Source organism: Dromiciops gliroides, chromosome 2, assembly GCF_019393635.1.
Source record: "Dromiciops gliroides isolate mDroGli1 chromosome 2, mDroGli1.pri, whole genome shotgun sequence".
Classification (NCBI taxonomy): Eukaryota; Metazoa; Chordata; class Mammalia; order Microbiotheria; family Microbiotheriidae; genus Dromiciops; species Dromiciops gliroides.
In genome coordinates, this window is record NC_057862.1 from 693,992,712 (window position 1) to 694,013,274 (window position 20,563).

The 20,563-nt window shown below is 54.7% G+C and overlaps 1 protein-coding gene across 1 annotated transcript in view; it reads right to left on the minus strand.

The window, feature by feature from the left end:
- NBAS (NBAS subunit of NRZ tethering complex) overlaps positions 1 to 20,563 on the minus strand; it is a 220,832-nt gene that overhangs the window by 128,104 nt on the left and 72,165 nt on the right. Inside the window, exons 22-30 of the mRNA XM_043985311.1 lie at positions 18,152 to 18,235; positions 17,405 to 17,558; positions 16,687 to 16,872; positions 15,870 to 16,043; positions 13,874 to 14,007; positions 12,508 to 12,570; positions 10,679 to 10,801; positions 3,475 to 3,577; positions 1,422 to 1,636 (exon numbers count right to left, since the gene is read on the minus strand). Coding sequence (XP_043841246.1) covers positions 1,422 to 1,636; positions 3,475 to 3,577; positions 10,679 to 10,801; positions 12,508 to 12,570; positions 13,874 to 14,007; positions 15,870 to 16,043; positions 16,687 to 16,872; positions 17,405 to 17,558; positions 18,152 to 18,235 — 1,236 coding nt within the window. The remainder of the gene's footprint in view (positions 1 to 1,421; positions 1,637 to 3,474; positions 3,578 to 10,678; positions 10,802 to 12,507; positions 12,571 to 13,873; positions 14,008 to 15,869; positions 16,044 to 16,686; positions 16,873 to 17,404; positions 17,559 to 18,151; positions 18,236 to 20,563) is intronic.

Here is a 20,563-nt window from a genome sequence, read left to right on the forward strand (position 1 = left end):
CAGACACGAGTCACGCGGCTTTCAGAAGAGAAGGTCTGCTTAATTGCGATCATTCCCACTCCTCAGATGGGAAAACGGAGGCCCAGGGACACCGCTGGTGTGTGGCTGAGATGGGCCTGAATCCCAGACCTGACAGGCAGGTGAGGGGAGTCATGACAAAGGGAAGAAGGGACCCAAACTCAGGCGGGCACAAGGCCTCTCCCTCTAAATGACCAGTCACCAAGCAATGCGTAAGCACGTCCTCTGAGCCGGGCGTGGCCGGCGTGGGCACTCCAGAGGGGCATCGGACAGGGAGCTCCTCTGGCCTGCACCGGTGTAAAGACAGAGCCAGCCCCAAAGGGCTCCTCTTCGGCTCTGTCCAGAGACCTCCCGGGAGCTGGCGATCACCCACAGCTTAGCATGATCACAGGCTGTTAATTTAAACTTTGGGCAGTTTCCAAATTGCAATTTTCCATAGAGAAAATCTAGAGAAAGGCAGGCTGACATGGGACTGTTACCGTACCAAGTACGGCCATGGTGGAAACCTACCATGGGCAGACCTGTGGCCAGCCCCTCTTTGGGGCAACAGAGCCACAGAAGCTCACAGCCCAGACCTAGAGAGAGCCCTGAATGATGAGTCCTGCGGGTGGGCCCTGGCTACTGACTCTGGTGGGGCCTTGGCCAAGTCACTGAGCTTCTAGGACACAACGAGGGTGTCTAAGTCTGCACGGCAAGGCCAGCGTCAGCCAAGTGGCCCCCACACACGTAAGATCAGTAAATAAACGCCTGACTGACTGACTGATGCCAGACCGCCAAGGGGCTGACTTGCACAGTCTGGCCACCATGGAGGTGGGGCCCTGCAGCCTCCCCGCCTCTCAAAGATCCCTCGTCACCTCCAGCCTCCAACCCAGCCTCCCCTGACCCGGCCTAGGGGATCCCTTCTGTGCCGGCATAAGCCGCTCCTCCCCAAGTGGTGACCTCAGAGTCCGAGTCTGCCCGTGTGTATGATGACGAGGCTGGACGAGGAGCCCTCGTCCCGGTGCTGATATTCTATGCTCGTGATTCAGAAGAACCTCAGAGCTTCGGGTCTGGCCCCTGGACTCCACTGAGGCTGCAGGGATTATTCCCACTTGGGAGCCCCAACAGCTGCTATTCACCCACACTGGGAAGCAGCCAGGTAACGGGGCTCCAACAGCTCCCTCTGTGATCCAGTCTAGCAGCAGCCCATGAAAAGACCAGCATCACAGAAGTGCTGGTTAGCAGCAAGGATGGGGCGGGGGAAGAGGAGGACCGGGTCCCCCCACATTAAGATGCATGTTCTTGACACCCCGGAAGGCCGCCCCACCCCAGCACTAGAAGGCGGCCAGCCAAGAACCCGCTTTCTAACACGGCATCACAGACACGAATAGACGCTTGTAAACAAAGGAAGGCCAAGCCTCTACCTGGCCAAGTCCATGCAGCTGTCGGAGAGGCTGGTGGAAGAGTTGAAGTACTCTCGGCTGGCGGCCAACACCAAGGCCACGCTCTTCTCGTAGCTGACCCTGAAGGGAGCCTTCCCTTTGTGGGGGCCGCTCCCGGCAGCACTGCACTGCATCATCTGGCCCGCCAAGAGGATCGTGTCCAGGTGGCTGGAGCACAGGAGGCTCTCGGTGAAGATCTGCACAAACAGGGGATACGGATCAGGCAGCAGGACAGCAAGAGACCTTCCACAAACCCAGAGGACAAGTCCCCAAACGCCAGCTCGGAGGGAGGAAAACCCGCCTCACCCAGTGCCCAAATGAACGACATTTCAGCTCACAAACCGAGCCCTGCGTCTGACACAGCCCACATCAAAGAGCCGGCTCCAAACTGGAAGATGACCCCATGTCCCGGCCCTGCCCACCCCGAGGCCCAGTCATCCGTCTCCCACACTCAGGCTGGCCTGCTTGACCCGCTAACAAAACCAGAAATGGAAGGAGGGTTTCATGTAAAAACGACTGTGTTCTCCCAGACACCTGACAGGGCCATCAACGTGAAACTAATGGGCAATAATCAGACGGTTTGCAACTAAGGCAGTTTGTGTTCAGACTCAGGCTTTCCCAAAAGCAAGACGGAGACTTGTTCTGGGCCTCCAGCGAGTGATCGAGTCTGAGGGACCCTTTAAGAACAACACTCATGACTGTCATGAACCCCTTCCTGGATGGGAGTCGGGGGGACAACAGCCCCAGGATGAAACAACCAGCCTCCCCAGGGAGAAGAGGCAGCAGCCTTGCCCCTCCTGAGAAGGAAGAACGAGAACCCCACAATGGAGAGCCTTCCGATCTCCCAGCGTGACATAGCGTCAGGATGTAAAATCCTAGATCTGCAGCTGCTGCCTGTCTGCCTCCTTTATTTTTCAGGCAAGGATACTGAGGCCCAGGGTGGTTAAACGACTTGCCCTAGGTGGCAGAGATAGTAAGTTTTAGAAGCAGGATTTGAACCCAGGACCAGCGCGTTTTGCCTTGGGCCACACCCTCTACAAAGATAGCTGGACAATGGCCCATCTTAAAAGCAAGGTCCCTGACACAATCACAAATGCCTTACCTCCCTCTACTTCTCAAAAATTGAACCCATGAGGTCCTGAAGGAAAGTGCAGGAAAATGTGATTCCCTTTTCCCTCTCCCCAGAATCACTCAAAACGTACTGCCTGGGGGGCAGGGGAGGGAAGGAATGGCATTTCAAGTCCTAATGGCGTCTCTTACAGCCCACTTTAAGAGCTTCCTCAAATTCTTTGTTAAGGCTTTCAAATGCCTCCCCAGGTGATGAAGACTGGAAGCTATAATAAAATGAGTTGAAGATAGTATTAAACTTTTAAAGGATGTCAAATTTCTGAGATGGATGACTCCATGAAGAAACTTATTCAAGGCCCACACACTTAGTGTAGAATATTAAAGGAAATATGCAAATACACAAAACACAGGCAAAACTCTAGTGCAACTTAATAACAGTGTTTCAGGACTTTGTCCCAGACACAAAATGGCACAGTCTCTCCTCCTCAGACAACGTGCAAACAGAAAACTGAAGAGGGACCATGCAGGGCCTGCCAGGGACCCGCAGGTGATGGAACTCGGAGCTCCATCAGGGAGGCCGCCAACCTTCAGCTGCATGGGTGACTGCACTGGTGCAACATCTCCAACACCACGACAAGACCGCGGCTTTTCATGGTGCTCTCACACTATCAACGGCCTCTGCTTTGGGACGCCTTGGGTCAGGGCACCCAACCCGGCTTCGGCTGGCATCCACCCAGCGGGAATGTTCAAAGGGAAGACTTTCTGGTTGGGATCGATAACCCAGAAATGGCTTCCGTTGTTTACAGAATGCCGGTGGTCATCCTCCACCAGAAGCCCTAGGGCTTGCCTCTAAGTAACTAAGAGATGGGTCTAATGACCAGTGAAGGCCACACTGGACCTCAGGGCCGCCCTCTGTCACAGTACCAGACGACCGGGAATGAATGGATCAGAGGAGGAGAATAGTGACCTCATAGCAAGCCTCTGGTTCCAAGCAGGTGTAGACCGTCCGCTGCATAGCCAGCATATCCTGCAGCAGCATCTTCCAGTGAGACTCACTGACCGGGGGCTGCCTACAAGAAAAGAAACAGTGTTTCACGCATGACCCTCAGTCACAGAGTCCAGGCTCTGTTCTTTGTTCAGCCCTGCCCGGATGAGAGGCTCTGGAGAGTGAGCGAGTGAATGAATGAATGCTAAGAGGATCTACTTTGAAAACACGCTTGGGACCCAGACTTCCAGGTGAGAGACCGATCAGGGTGGCTGAAGAGCTGGCCAGCGTCCCCTTGGCCCCATCCCCCACGGATGCCAAAGCTCACAGGTCTCCTTCGGAGGATCTAGAACTGAACAGATGGAAGAGAGAGGAAGCGTGCTGTCGGTCAGCACCTGGGTGTGAGGGCAGTGCCCACAAAATGCCCAAGGAAGCTCTCAGAAGGGCACTGGAGGCGATATTCTGCAGGCTGACCTGACCCCGCTGGACGTTCACCACAGAATCACTGGCCCCAGAAGCTCCCTCGGCCCCTGGGCCTCCAGCCTCTGATTGGCTCCTTTGAAGGCTGAGGAACGGCTCCACCCCCGACTCAGCAGACCCTCTACCAAAGCCCCTAGGCCAGGGCCCTCCCTCCCCACCAGAACGGAAGCGCCCCGAGAGCAGGGACTGTTCTTGCTTCTGCTCCCAGTGTTCCCGGTGCTTTGCCCAGGGCTCAGCACATCGCAAGCACCTCACAAACGCTACCAGTCACGGGTTGGAGTCTATGGCCAGAAAAGTCTCCTCCACTCTCGGATTCCTTAGGAAGGAAGTACCCGGAGGCCGGACTGTTTTCTCATTTGAAACCTTTCACCACCAGCAGCATTAGGCCATCTCACCGGCTCCTCACAGCCACCCTGGAGGGAGGCGAGATGATCATCTCCACCGAGCTCCTGACAGACAGCGATTTTAAGTCTGTATTTGCTGAAATCGCTGAATAGAAGTTATCTTCAGATGCTTGGTTCAGAACACGACAAAAGTTAAAACCTGAGCAGCACTGACTGAAAAGTTTCTAATTCTTCCAACCTGATTTCCCACAAAATTGGATCATTTCCTTCAGAATCTGAAAAAACAACGAGCTTTCAGAAAAGGCCCAGAATCCCCTCATCTGCAGCTCTGTGGAACTCTCCAGAAGGGGAGGAAATGCAGGAAACACAGGGAAGACTTGGGGGAATCTGGTCTAGTGCGCCGCTCTAGGGTGAGTGAATTCAGAGCCACGTGGGGAAGCTCTACAGATCTGCTACATGCCAGGAGCACTAAAACCCTAACTGGGGGCCACGACCCCGGGGCCCAAACCACCCCCACCACCCATCCTGCATGCTTCTCATCTACCTTCACCCATGGAGCACCTGCCAACAGCTGCTACCCAGCCACACTCATGGCCCAGTGACAAAAGCACTCTTAGTTACCTCTTAGCCTCTGCATTCCCGTGGCACTGCACCCGAGAGTACTGGTAACGGCCCTTGCCACCAGCCCCTCCTGTCTCTCTCTCGTCCCCAGTCATCTCAACCTTACACCCCAAGACCTGCTCCAGATGGGGAGAAGTCCAGCCACTTCTCCGTCCCATCTCCTGGCTCCTTTCAGACATCCCTGCAACCACTCCCAGTACGGGTTGTGCCTTCTCTCACACCCCTCAGCTTCCAGGGGTCCGGTCCCCATTGCCACCTCCGGTCTCTATCACCATCACTCAGTAACCGCTGCTATCACCCAACCCAGATCCTGGCCGCCATTATCTACCAGGCCCAGGCCCCCCTCCCTGCTTCCCCAGTGAGTTCAGTGCCAGGCTCCCAGACTTTCTCTGCTCCCCAACTCTTCCGTCAGCCCAGCTCCTGATGCACCCTCAAACCCCAGGTCCTCCACTAGCCCTCCGTGGCACAGAGATTACCCCAGCCTTGCCAACACCCATGAGAGCTTTATCCAAACACACTCTCCCATCGCTCCATCTCTCTACGCCTCACTCCTCCCTGGGCTCTCCTCCCTTCCCGACCTGGACCACTCAGTGACACTCGTCTGCTCTTCAATATCCCATATCCCCTGGTCCTCTCGCCTTGCACTGCCAGCCTCTCTACTCCTCTTCATGTGCCTGAGCTGGACGGCACTGAGTGTGGTGCCTGGCACAGAGTAGGTATTTAATCAGTGCTTATGGACAGAACCCACAAGCATGCTGAACCACATCCCCTGCAAATTCGGGTTGTCGAGGGCCCCAAACCAAGAAGAGGATCCCTCCATTCCTCCCAAATGGATTCTCTAGCCTGCCTGCACAAGGGCTTTCCCCAAACTTTGAGCATCACCTGCACCCCTCCTCCATCTTTCTCAGCTCAGCTTTACTGAATACAAGAATCGAGGCTCCGCACCAAGGACCAGCTCTCTTCCCCTCCCTCCACATGACATGGCCCACCCTTCTCTGCTGGCTCCAGGTAAGGCCCCTTCCTCACACCCTTGGGCCTGAGCCCCCTCATATGCTCCCACAGATCGCCCCCACTGCCCCACGGGGCTTCCTGAAGCTTCTGGGAGCAAAGACAAACTCTTCTGATTGACACGTCAGGTCCCTACAACCTGTCCCTTTCCAACCTTTCCTGTCTTCTTACATCTGACTCTGCTTCCCTGGCACCCTGGCCCACCCCTCACTGTTACACCACACATGCACACATGCACATGCACATGCACACACGCACACACACAATGCTCTATCTCCAGTTGCTGGGCCAAGCCATCACCTAGGCCCTAAGGTCTCTCCAAGGACCACTCGCTTCCCTGGAGACTCAGGGCTCCCCTTGTCAATGGAGCCTTCATGGCGCCTGCATCAGCAGGGAAGCCGGGCCCAGATGACCCTTCACTTGCCAAGGGACGCTCCTTTCTCTCGCTAGTCCTTGGCACCTATCGCCTTCCGTCTACCCTGAAACGCTGACTCATTGCTCCCTGTGGACCGGCCCCTCAGGACAGGGATGCTCAGCACAGGGAAGTGCTTCCTTGAAGTCCATTCACTGACCCACAAGCACACAGTAGGCGTCTCATGAATGCCCATGGCAGTTTCCTTCACTCCTGGCTCTGACCTGCTCCACACACCCCAGAAACAGGCATTTAATGATGAGCATTTCCATGAATGTTCCCAAGGTATTTTGCGGGAACTGGCAGTGCCATCCATCACCCTTATGAAGACACGCCAAGAGCCCGCTGTGGTGGGAGAACATAGCCCCTGCCAGACGGACCCCAGGACAGAGTGGGTGTGGCTGGGACCTCAGCTCCCTGGGAACACTCCCGATGACGGGGCGCTCACTACACCGAGTCTCCAAGCCCAGTCTTGGGGACCTAAACCAGCTCTGACAAGGGTTGGCGCTCCGAGAGCCGGTCAACGGGAGGCCTCAGGACCTAAATGGCCACTTGCCAGCTTCACCTTTTGCTGCCCTTCTCCTCAGTGCAGGATGGGAAGCCAAGGAGTTCTTTTCGGCCTCTTGGGTGTGGCCCCAGAGTGGGCTTCATTCTGGACTAGGGCAATAAGGACAGGTGTCTGAGGAAGGCGGATTAAGTGCCTATTAAACTGTTATGGGCACAACTTCCTAAAGACTGACGTTTTCTCCAGTAATGGCACGGACTAAAGGAATTGTCCCCACATGCATAATAAAAAGGTGCAACACACGGAGAACACAACACACGCTGTCTGGGCCCCGGGCTGACCTTGCCCATGACCACACGAAAGCACAGGCCCACAAGCCACTGAGCTGGTCTGCAGGGAAAATGGCCCCAGGGGGTGCAGGAAGCCCTGACTTCTGGGAGAAGCCCCTCCCCTCTTCGAGAGCCTCTCCCCACAAATCACTCTGGAGTTGTCACCTATGGACTTCTGTAGGTACAAGCTGTGTCCCCAGATGGAACATCAGCTCTTTCCAGGGCAGGGCCCATGTGCACCCTGTGCGTCTGTGCGTGCTTTGACTGTGGGCCCTGGGTGTGCTATGACTGTGCACCCTGTGCATCTGTGTGTGCTCTGACTGTGGGCCCTGGGTGTGCTCTGTGTGACCCGTGTGCTCTCTGACTGTGCACCCCATGTGTGCTATGACTGTGCACCCTGGGTATGTTGTGTGTGACCCATGTGCTCTCTGACTGTGCCTTGTGTGCATTCTGACAGCATACCTTGTGTACTGACTATGCACCCCGTGTAAAATCTGTGCGCCCTGTGTGAGCTCTGTGTGCCATGTACACTCTGTGCCCCACGTGCACTGACTGTGCACCCTGTGTGTACTGACTATGCGCCCTGTTAAAATATTTTTAAATTGACTGGGCCTAATTTGGGGGCTAAAGCTGACTGGAGGACTAAACTGGGGACTTTTGACCATTTGGCTATCTGACTTTGTTAATTTAATGTGGGCCGTTTATAAAGTTCCACCACACTGCTCCCAAACTGATAGACTAAAGATTAAGAAGCCTCTAACTAAATAATCAAAGCAGAGTTTATTTATGAGATACTATTTAAAATTAGGAATACAGGGAAATAAAAATTACAACCTGACTGCTTTCCTGCAGTCTCTTTCCCACCTGCTGCGCTTTGAACTTCTTGAATACAATAAGGGCCTCAGCCGCCTCCAGCCTCAGGGCACGTTACACTTTCCCTGGTTTGTATTAAGGCCTGTAACCTTCTGTCTGTCTGCTCTGTCAGTTTGCCCTTCGGCCTCTCTTTTGCCTGCTCCTAGTCCTTCTCATCTTCTCCTCCATCCTTGTAGCCCCGTCTCTAGTCTCCAATCTTTGCTGTCTCCTCAGCCGCCTCTTGACCTCTTCTTGTCCATCAGAACCCCCGAGTCTTGTCTATCTATCCGTCCTCAGCCCGTCCTCTGGTCTGTCCTTCTTTATCTAGTCCGTCTCCTTCCTTATCTCCTTCCTCTCTCCTGTCTCACTCCCAGGTCTATATATACCTTTTCTTCTCTCCACTCAAATCTCGGGGCTTCTTTCACCCCCACAGACCAAGCTAATCCGCCAGCCAGAGCTGCTGACTGTGTGCCCCAGCACCTAACACAGCTCCTGGCACACAAGAGTAGCTTAACGTGGGGGACAGGGCTGGACTCGGGCAGAAGGAGCAGAGGAGGTGTCCGGAGTAAAGGCGAGGAGCAGCATGGCACGCTGGGCATGGGGAAGTCTGCCCTCCTCTTACATACAATAAGGTCCTTAGGAGGCCCTTTCTCAGGCTCGGAAACAGGTGAGGGGGCAGCGGGGTGGACTCTACCAGCTGATGTAAGCAAGGAGCCCCTTGCAGAGAAGAGTCTCTCCCTGAATTGTGGCCCACGCCCCTTCCTTTGGGGTGGAGCCCTGGGGGGCTCAGAGAAAGCAGACCCCATGGCCAGGGCCTTGTGGTAAAATTACTAGAATTTGGCTGACTCATTTGGGAGGGGCCACGCCTGGCCGGCCCTGAAGTTACGCATGCTACTGAGGTCAGAAGGAGAAGACTCCATAGGCAGTTTTTGAAGGACCTCCCCTTTTGGGGGAGGGAAATGAGACGCTCAGTGAGGGGAGGCTGAGTCTCTCTTCTTCCCGCGCTCGCTCTCTTCTTCCCGCGCTCGCTCTCTTCTTCGCGCGCTCGCTCTCTTCTTCCCGCGCTCGCGCGCTCGCTCTCTTCTTCCCGCGCTCGCGCGCTCGCTCTCTTCTTCCCGCGCTCGCGCGCTCGCTCTCTTCTTCCCGCGCTCGCGCGCTCGCTCTCTTCTTCCCGCGCTCGCGCGCTCGCTCTCTTCTTCCCGCGCTCGCGCGCTCGCTCTCTTCTTCCCGCGCTCGCGCGCTCGCTCTCTTCTTCCCGCGCTCGCGCGCTCGCTCTCTTCTTCCCGCGCTCGCTCTCTTCTTCCCGCGCTCGCTCTCTTCTTCCCGCGCTCGCTCTCTTCTTCCCGCGCTCGCTCTCTTCTTCCCGCGCTCGCTCTCTTCTTCCCGCGCTCGCTCTCTTCTTCCCGCGCTCGCTCTCTTCTTCCCGCGCTCGCTCTCTTCTTCCCGCGCTCGCTCTCTTCTTCCCGCGCTCGCTCTCTTCTTCCCGCGCTCGCTCTCTTCTTCCCTCCGGTGGTTGCGAGCAGCTAGAGCAGACGTCCCAGGTGGTGAGTTAACACAAAAGCCCTGCTTCCTTTTGAATTAGCTTAACTAGAAGCCAGCTGCAGATTGTATAGACTTAGGTTAGGGATAGGAAGATCATCCCTATTTCTTTTCCCCTATTCCCTTAGCTTTGACTTTTATTCATTTCACCTTGGCTGTTTACCTTCTTCTCCTTAATAAAACCTGATTCATCTGTGGAACAGAGGCTGTAAGGCTCCTTTCTTATTGGCCTGGGAGAAATATCTAAAAAGGCGGTTTCGGAGGGGAGGGAGCTTTAAACCTAGAGGTCCCTCATTATCTCCGGGACCCCAATATTTAGGGGAGCCACCCAATTAACTCTTCATATATTAAATTTGGCCCCCACAGTCTCAAGCAGCTCCCCTTTGCTCCTAGCAACCTGCTGCCTCAGTCTCCCCATCTGTCAAATAAGGTTATATAAGTTTGCCCACTTTGTACCCAAGGTGACTGTTAAGATCAAATTAGAAACGAGCATGAAGCCGTTCTAAGAACTAAAACATGCCTCTGCCCATGTACGAACACATCCATACCTGCACACGTATGCACACATGTCACATCATTTAAATGACATGTTTTGTCTGGTTTCATTAGAAAAAGAATCACGACCCTCCCTCATAGCAAAGAACAGCAGAGAAGATTTGCACAGAGTGGAACAAGAGGAACCGTCGCAGACAGAAAGAAGAATAAAATGAAGGGGCGCAGTGATCCAGCTCAGCCAGGCGGAGGGAGGAGATCTGCCCCTGCCCTCGAGAAGAGGTGGGGGGATGCCACTGGTTGGTCACAGGAAGCTGAGGAGATGAGAGGGGAAGAAGCCTCGGGCCACCCAGGCCAACAAGTACCCTCCTTTTAAGCTGTGTTACGAGGGAAGGCTCACTGAGTACCAAGCCCTGGGAGGGAGAAGGGACACGTGCAGAAGTGAATGTCAGGTAAAAACAAAAGGCATCAATAAAACTAAAGAAATGTGTCACCAGAAGTCAGCCAGAGGCCAGGACAGAGCCAGGCCCTGCAGAGCAGCTCAAAGAAAACGATGTGCCCCAAAGCCTGTCCTATGGACGATGGAGCCGACTTGCTTACTCACTTGCGTCCGGTGTGCCTGGTCAGTCGGACCATCAGCTTCCGGGCCTCCTCAGCATGTGCCTGGGTGTTTTTTACGAACGAAATGGGTTTCTGCAGCCCATGCTTCTCCAGAAGCTCGGACACACTGCGGACAACACAACAACAGAACAGTGAGGGGGGCGCCACAGGCCGAGGCACCTGCCCAGTATGTCTAATAAAGTTCCCAGAGGGAATGTGAAAGCCGACCCCCACACACACACACACACACCCAGGCACAGAGGCTAACATGGGAGCGTATGATCTCTGTTACCACAGGCTTCTGTGACCCCTCCGATGATGAACTGTCATCCTAGCACACCAAAGATGCTCCACCCCGCACTGACCCTGGAGCCCAAAGTGAGCCAGAGCAGGCCCGTGGTGCTGGGCTCCAAAGTTTTACCACGGAAAGGACAGTGACCACAAACCACATCACACCAGCACGTAAAAGAAGCAGAGAGCCTGCATTTATGACAGTCAGGCCTCACCAGGCCAGGCTGGCACGATGTGGTGGAAAGCTGGGGCGGGGGACGGTGGGGAAGAAAGAAGACTATCCCCAAGGGCAGGCCCTGCCATTGCTCGTGGGAAATATTTTTGATGACTATGCCAAATGTGGGGGGCTAATCTGACTGGAGGACTAATCTGGGGACCTTTGACTGACGGGCCATCTGACTGCTGTTAATTTAATGTGGGCCGTTTCTAAAGTTCCACCACACTGCTCCACTCCCAAATTGATAAGCAAAATAACAAGAAGCCTCTTAACCAAATACTCAAAGCAGAGTTTATGAGATACTATTGAAAATTAGGAACACAGGGAAATAAAACCGTACAACCTGACTGCTTTCCTGCGGTCTCTTTCCCACCTGCTGGGCCTTAGCCGCCTCTCGCCTCAGGGCACTCAGGACCTTTATTCTAACTCCTCTTAATCTTCACTTTCTCCAACCTATACCCAGTGCTGACCGCTTCTGTGCTCTCCGCTGCCTCCAGTTCTGTCTGTCTGCTCCGCCCTCGGCCGCCTTTGCTGCCCCTCTAATCTTGTCCGCTGGCCTTTGCTCCTTGCTCCTTGCGTTACTGTTCATCTCATCCCTCCTGACAGATTCCCTCTAATCTAACTCCCAGGTCTATATATACCTTTTTTATCTCCACTCAAATCTCGGGGCTTCCTGCACCCACACACCAAGCTAATCCGCTAGCCAGGGCTGCAGCTGGGGGGTGGGGGGGTGGGGTTGGTTCGAGCAGCTTTGCCTCAGCACAGGCTATCTGGGATCTCTCGGATAGCTCCGCTCAGGTTGGAGGGAGCTGGGGGCTTTTTCCCCCCAGCTGTCTGACCTGGCATCTTGTACAGCCCACGGGGCTTTTTGTCTCAGCTGAAGCAGAGGGGGAGGGGAAGAGACCCTGAGGGCCTAAGGCTTTCTAATCTCAGCCTAAAGGTAGGGTCCCCAAATCAAAATAAATTTCCACACTTGGGAACATCCAGGCCAGGCTGCCTCCATGCTACATGAAGAATATGGCTTTTGTTTAAAAAATAAAAAGAAAGGTGTATCCCCGGGACCCCCCCCAAAGGCTCCCTCCGCCCCACCCCAGGCTTCTAAATACCCCTCTGGTCCGGCCTCCCTGGCTCCTCAGCCCGTGCAGCGGACAGGCCAGAACAATGGGAGGCAGACAGACACAAGCCGCCAGGAGGGCGGCGGACAGTCAATCGTACAACAGAGAGGAAGCTCGGGCAGAGCCGACCAACTGAACGGGCTTTGCGGACAACGTGTCCCGGGCAGCCCTCTGGTCACCACAAAGCCAAAGGACAGAAGCTTTCCTCACCTGAGAATCTGCTCCAGCTGGTCCACCTTGTCGTGGAGAGCAGCTGTCACTGCGGTTTTCGGACTAGGACCAAAGGAAAAATGAATGAAAAGGAAGTTTGAACTCTGGGTTCTGATCCCTAGTGACATTGTGTGTGAAACACAAAAGCAGGTGAAGAGAGAAAAGGATAAGACGGCCCAGTAGCCCCACCCCGGCCCAGGAAGCCGTCCCACTGTCCTTGGTACTGAATTCTAGGCCAGCAGCTGGCCATCGCTGGCCCAGTCTCTGGCCTTCCAGCCCCAGGCTCTTGGCCTCCGGACTCAGCTTGACCACCAACCTCTTCCCCAAAATGACCCCGTGTTCTTTTTGTGTGTATTCCCCATGTAGATGTATGTGCATACGGGCACCCACAGGCAAATGATCTGAACTACATTTGGCACATACATATTATGTATTACACGTCACCTCCTGGGGAACGTAAGCCCCAGAACACAGAAATTACTTCACTTTTCTCTCTGTACCCTCAGCACTTGGCGTAGTTACTGGAGCTGCACAGTAACAGACACTCAATCAATTCTTGCCAACTTAAAGGAATCCTGAAGGCAGCGGCCTCTGGAGCAGGCCAAATGCCCAGAGGCCTTTCAGCTGAGTCCCCCCAGAGGCTCTGGGGTGCGTGCCATGCAATCCTCCACAAATGACAAAAGGAACCCCCAAGAACTCCCCTGAGTTCCTCTGGCCCAAAGACTCTGCAATCCTGCTCATCCCAAGGAGGTTACAATGTTAGTTCCCCACAAAAAGAATGACTTTTCATAGCCTGGACAACATAGAAAAGTCCCGACCTCAGGAAGAACTCCTACATTAAAGGAGACTCACGAGTGCGTGTGTGCGCTCGGCGAGTTGTCCACAGAGAAAGGACTTCAGCCACGGAAGGGGACAGGAATGCCAAGGAGAAGGGTACAGTGAGCAAAGGAAGCACCACCCCAATCAGAGGCTGCCATGGGGTGGGGGGGGGGCTAGCTGCCCCCAGAACTCATTCTGCCAGATCCAACGGGATGGCAATGGGGAAGAAGAGCATCTGGAGCTAGAACAGACCTTGGCAGTCATGGGATCCACCATCCAGACCTTACAGAGGGAGGGGATCTGCCAGGAGCACCCCCCTCTCTGTCCTGCCTCAGCAGCTGACCGGATAATGTCAGGCTCCATCTGCCAAAATCTGACTGTGTGACTTGGGGGGGAGTGGGGGGAGGGGGGGGACTGAGCCTCAGAAAGGAGATTCAAGCTTTAGCTGCGACCGCTCCGTCGCCCAGTATTCCCGTGTGGCTCCAGTGCCAGACTGAGCACCTTCACGTATCCGTTCACAAACAGGCGACGCCCTGTGAGTCCTCACCCGTATCCTCTCTGAGGAAGGCATTCTAGAATATCGTAGCAACAGGAGAGCTGGTCGTCCCGCTCACAAGTATAGATACACTCCAGGGCAGCCTCCATCAGCTGGTCCTGGTCCGGGATGATTTTCTGCTGAAGCTGGAGAAAACAAAGCACGCCGGGCTCAACACAAGAGCATCTGTCAACAGATTTACCATCAGCTTGCCCCGGGGAGGAGCGCTGTCCACAGACTCTCAACAAGTGCCATTAATCAGCTGTAAAAACCAATCTGTTGATTTTTTTTTGCTTACAGACTTTTGAGGTCTTTAATAATTCCAAATGAAATCTTGTTTTAATTACAGAACCAGTCAGAGAAGCTAATTTCTAACCTCTCTGCTTTGCATCTGCAGAAAACAGACTCTCCAATTTATGACCCACTGAGGATGAATTGGATCGGGGTAAGCAAAAGGCATGAGAAAGGCAATTCATTACGAGTAATGCTTCCAAGCCTAAAGCCATCTTTTATGTCATTAAATTAGAAATATATATGTAGCTTATAATTTCTAACATTACATCAGCATATATTATAAACCTATTGTTTTTCAATTATTGTTTATAAATCATTCATTTAAACTCACAGTCCAGGATGGAAGAATTCAATTTGAAAAGAATTCTGGAACAGGGCTCACAGTGGAATTAAAAGAGACCTTGCCCAGAGCAGTCCAGGCCCAGAGACCACCCCGGAGGCTGAGAAAAACAGCCGTGTTGGGCCATTCCCTGTAAAGATGCAAAAGCATCAAGGCAGCATCGTGAATCTTGAAGGCGTTTTGACAGCTGTTAAATTAAAAGCCACATATATAAAACATTTCTCCACTTAGATTTACTATTTGTAGCACTGCAGGGAGGTCTGGAACTGTTTTTCTAAAAGTCTTTACCTACAGGAAAGGGCAAACAAATATACTGGGTCACTCCAAACTCCCTTTGGTTTTTTGTCTGTTTGTGTGGCTTCCTAATTTCTAAGCTTGCAAGTTCCCACAAAAAGAAACAACCGCAAGACAGTGAAGAGAACAAAATAACAGAGATTTCACTGGTTAGAAAGATCCAAAATGTGATAAAGCTGAAAAGAAGCAATATGGGGGCAGCTGGGTGGCACAGTGGATAGAGCACCAGCCCTGGAGTCAGGAGGACCTGAGTTCAAATCCGGCCTCAGACACTTAACACTTACTAGCTGTGTGACCCTGGGCAAGTCACTTAACCCCAATTGCCTCACTAAAAAAACAAAAAAAAGTTGAAAAGGAGCGATATGGGCAATCCCCAGGCTGGTCCGACTTGGTTTCGTGAGGGGAAAGCTACATGGATGAGAGCGGGGGTCCAAGAAAGCACTGAAGCTGTGTGTTACCACCGGCCAAATCAGGAAAGCCCTTTGCAAACACATCACAACCTCATACGATTGAGTGCAGGAAGAGGCACAGGAAATCTGGGACTCTTCCTCCCCAGTTTGAGAGAGGACAAAACTGAGGCCCCTCCTGCCATGTCCCCTTCACTCCATCCCTCCCCACTGGAACGCAAGCTCCCTGGGGGCACAGACCATGCAGGAGCCCCAATGAGGAGCCAAGGAGGTGTGCCACCAAGAACCACCCAGCACCTGAAGGCTGGCAAAGCTCTGGAGAACTGCCACCCTCTCCTACGAGGTTCCAGGGGGCAGATGTGGTCTGGTCTGGCTTTGGGCATGCTGGGTGAGGGAGGGGACAGTGAGGAAGGTGCTGCCAGGCCGGTGGAGAGGCTGGGGGCCCTGGGCCAGAGCGCCGTGTGAGTGCAGAGCAGAGGAGCGACGAGGGGTGTGCCGTGCGGCCAAGACAGGGCATTCCAAAAGAAAAGCCAGAAATGAGCCGAGTCTGCCTTTCGGCCAACGTCCACCTGAGCTGCATTTCCACAGAAGAACGCAGAGATCTGTGACCCAACGCAAGGCCATGTGGCAACCCCACCCCTCCCCAGAGAGGGCCGCGGGCCAGGCTACTCACATCCGGTTTAGAATGCTGGAATATCTTCAGGGGGAGCCTCAGGTCCCCCCTGGCCAGAGTCACCACATAGTCTTTGAGCAGCTGGCTGGCCACACCCGGGGACTGCTTCTCCCACCGGTGAAGGAAGGGCACCATCCACTGGTAGGCGTTAGTCACGTACTTCTCCTCTGAAGACTACGAGCCCAATTTAACAAGACCCCATGAGCAAAACCAGCCTCGCATGCCAGCTGCCCGAGTCCCCCTGCAGAGGGCTAGCGTTAGGGTTATCCTAGAGAGCCCCCCTGGCCCAAAGGGAAACAGCGCAGGACGGGGAGAGCCATCCGGCTCACACTTCAATTGGCTCCCTCAAGGACTCCCCTCTGCCCATAGGCTGAGTGCCCCAAGCTGCTGCATGGGGCGGCACACCCACTAGGGAGACCACGAGTCCCCACAAGGGGCGGGAATGAACTGAGCAGGGTCAAGCAAGAGGGCTGGGCTTGGCCTGGGGGAGCTCTCCCAGGCTCCCTCTCAGGCAGGAGGGGTGCCTGTCAGCCAGGCCTGGCCACTCCTGCCTCCCGGGGAGTGCAGGCAGCGAGAGTCCACTCCTCCATGTCCTTTCCACGTGGGGGATCCCTGTGAGCCCAGATGGGGTTCATAGAGCAGACGGACAAAGCAGGGAAACAAGGCTGTGGAGAGAATGTACACTGCAGGAGAGCCTGGTCAGAGACACGGGTACCGCCGCTCGTCCCACAGGGACGCCAAGCACCGCGGGCAGCCGCAGGGAAGGACAGTGATGTGGGGGCCCTGGGCGGGGGGCTCCGGGGGGAAGGGGACCTACGCTTTCCATCAGCAGCCGCAGCTGCTCAATGGCCTGCATCTGCTGGAGATCCTTCAGGGTGAGCGTGAGGTCGCAGCCTGCTTCGTAGACCAAGGTCTCCAGGGTAACCAGGTCATCACAGAGGCGCAGCAGGCCAGGAACGTTCCTCTCCATCCCGAGGCGGATGAGGGACAAGGCACAATCCACCTGCACCAGAGGACAGAGAGGAGGGTGTCTGCCTAGGCCATCCCCAGCGTCCCCGAGGGCGAGGGGAATTCTGGGTGTGCTGACTGGGGTTACACTATGGTCTAACTCGCCAAATCCTGGAGCATCCCTCAAGCCCCCCCAAAACCTTCGATGGCCAATGCAGCCGCCACAAGCACTGTGGCTAGCGGCACCGTACAACTCGCACCTGGTGCTTCTAGCTCGCGGTAAGGCTGACAAAGCTCTCGTTTCAAACTCACCACAGCCCCTCCATAGCCCACATTACAGATGAGGAAGATGAGGGTGAGCTGGTCCAAGCTAAGGCGGAGAGGCCCAAAGAATGCCAGGTCCGCTCACTAGGCCCGGAAAGCGTTGGGGGAGCTCTCTTCCTCCTGAAGCCCCAAGGGCAGGAGGGGCCCAGACTTCCAAAGGCCACAGCTAACAGAAAGCCCGGGGCGGAGAGGTCACGAGTCCAGCCATCCCTCCATTCGCCAACGCCCCAGCAAGACGAGAAGCCCCTCTGAGCCAGCCGCACCTGCCGGGCACAGTGCTCAATCTCCTCTCCCCGAGCGCAGTACCACTGGGTGACCAAGTCGATGGAAGGGCTGGAGGTCCGGTACTTCAATAATTCAGGCTGCGCTTCGTACAAGAACCCACCTTCATCTTGGAGACTCGGCTCCACCACCATTCTGAAAGCAGAAAGAGGGAAACAGAGTCCAACATTAAAGCAGTGTATCCGACCTTCCTGACTGGAGCCCCCAGGCTCCTCGTCTATAAAACGGGCACGGGGCATTCCTCGCCTTGCAGGGGTGGAGGCTGGCGGGCTTGTAAAGAGGAAAGCAGGGGGCAGCTAGGTGGCGCAGTGGATAGAGCACCGGCCCTGGAGTCAGGAGTACCTGAGTTCAAATCCAGCCTCAGACACTTAAAACTTACTAGCTGTGTGACACTGGGCAAGTCACTTAACCCCCGTTGCCTCACTAAAAAAAAAAATAAAATAAAATAAAAAAATAAAGAGGAAAGCAGCAAAAGGAAAAGTTGCTGGAGGATCATTGAGCCAAATACTACTTGTACGTGAGGCAGGAGGTTAATGATAGAGAAACAGTCGTGCCAACCTCATCCAACAGCCTTAAAGACCCAGACCCCGACGTGGCCCCACAAGGAGGCTGGGGCCGCAAGGCCTGCTCGAGCTTCTGAAGAGTCGGCTGGGACTGAGCCCGAGTCCCGGGCCGGGGGCTGGCCCCTCTCCCCCAGCGCGCCTTGGCACTGCCTACAGAAGACTTACTTGCATTCCAGCTCCTCGCACCAATCCTTATCCCGGTGTTTCTGTTCATGCCACGGGATGATGGTCAAGGAACCAGCAGCAAAACTAAAATAGACATTGGAAGAGAAGAATGAAGTCTCTGAGAAGCCTTTTAAACGGACATCCTGTTTTTAATGGCTGCAGCAGAAGACGGTGACAAGAAGAACAAGAACTCACAGTGACGCACCTGACGTGTGTGAACTCACTTGATTCTCCTACTAACCTGGAGAAGTGAGTGCAAATAGTGTACCCGCCCTACCGAAAAGGAAACACGGACCCGGGGTCAGCCAGCGAGCAAGCGTCTGACCCAGGATTTGAGCCCAGCTCTCCCTCAGTCCAAGTCCTATTGTTACACCAGATGTGGAAGTAAAGAAGACAGTCTCGGGGGAAGCCCAATGTGAGAGCCCAGAGAGGGCGAACCTTGAAGGAGGCCCAGGAAACCAAGCGGGAGAGGTGAGGAGAGCGGGGGTGCAGGTCTGGCGGCCAGGGAAAGGGCACAGCTGGGAGATGGAAGGTCGAATACAAAGCCCATCAAGAGGGTCACTGTAGCCAGACTGGAGAGGGTGGACATAAGGTGAGGGGGAGGAAGGGGCCGGAGGGGAGGGTTTCTAATGCCCAACTGCCAAGTGTGACCTTGATCTTGTCTGCGGCCTGGCTTCTGACCTCAAAACACCAGTGACCTCCACCTCCAACGTCAATGGGCTCCCCTCCATCCCCTGCCCTCCTCTCCTCTCTAGTGCTTCAGCACTGCTCTCACCGCTCCCCTCTCACACTGCAATTTCCTTTGCAAGATGTTTTGTCCCCACTATTTTCCTCCCAAAACCTCCCCTTCTCCTCACCTCCCCATTACTGTCGAGGGCATCCAGGTGCCATCTTCTCCCCTTCCCTCACATGCCAGTTGGGGCCAAGGCCGGCCCGTTTCACCTTGGCAGCCTCTCTCAAGTACCCGATTCTCTCTCATGACCCCGCAGCCCCTGGTGGCAGGCCCGTGGCACTTCATCCTGGGGACCGTGGCAATAGCTGCCAGGGGTCTTCAGGCCCCGAGTCTTTCACCACTCTAGTCCAACCTTCTCTTCAGCCACAAGAGTGATTTTCCCAAAGCTCAGGTCTGCCTATGTCACTGCCCTGCTCAGCAAACTCCAGGGGCTCCCTAAGGCCTCTGCTTGGCATTCAGTGCCCTTCAAGACCTGGCTACCCCCGCCCCTTACCGGGCTCCTTGTCCTTCACAATTCCCTCTCCCACACACGTTCTATGCAGGTGAAACTCCTCATCTATAAAACGAAGGCATTGGAGAAAAGAATCCTACTCCCAGAACTAAATTCTAGGATCCTGTGATTTCTCTGAAAGGGGAAACAAAATAGATAAACGTGAAAATGAGACAAAACGACCATGTTAAAAGCGGCTACCAAAGCGACTGCATCATTTCCATTTAAAAAGCTATTTTCATCATTTTCATCAGCCTTTCATGCTGCCTCTCTGATTACGAGCCTGATACAAGCTCACCCTGCGCTGGAAAGAAGCGTGGGCTGCAGAGGCACAACAGAGCGTCCTATCAAAGGAAGCTGTTATCATCCCTGATGAAAGATCTGACGGCTTTGCACATGGGCCGGCGGCCTCCGAGGAGCCCTCACCAAGTCCCGTCGGTGCCATCCCTTTAGCCATCACACTCGTCAGGCTAAGACACGCGAGGCTCGTCGCTTCCTCCCAGAGCCCAGGCAGGGCCGGTCAGCAGAGGTGGTCCCCACTTTGGCTGCCAAGGCAGTCTACAACACCTGGGCGGTGGCGGTGGCCATGTGACCTTGCCAGCTCGCCAACGGCTTATGCAGGACAGCTGGGCTCAGGGGAATGGCGAGCCACGTGCTGACGCTCTGCCGGAAGGCCGGCAGCCTCGTCTTAGCCATGAGTCGTGGAACTCGGGTCCGTGCTCATGTGGAGAGAGGTTTCGAGCTGGATTCTTAAAAGCATCAAAGATGAGCGATGACTCAGAAGGTGCCCAGACTGTAGTTACCTCCACATCACGGCACGAGTCCCGGAGGGCAGACTGAAGCCACGCCTGACCCTCAAGACCAGAAGGGCTCCAAGTACAGGGCAGGGACAGAAAGCCTGTCAGGCAGCCTCACCGAGGCCAGGACCAAGAGAACTGGAGACCCAGGCAGGGCCAGTGGGCCATGCAGGAAGGAAGTGTCCAGATGCCCCAGCACCACAGACTGCCCCAGCAAGCGAGCACCGGCCTGCCTAAGGCGACACAGAAGAAACCGAGTTTGAACGACATGGTTCTTAATAGGAATATTCATCAGAGTCATTGCTCCAATGGCGAGGTGAGACGCAAAGTCTACAGAAGCAAACAAGAACGAAGCATCCCCTGCCCCAGCAGGCTGCAAAGATGTCACCCAG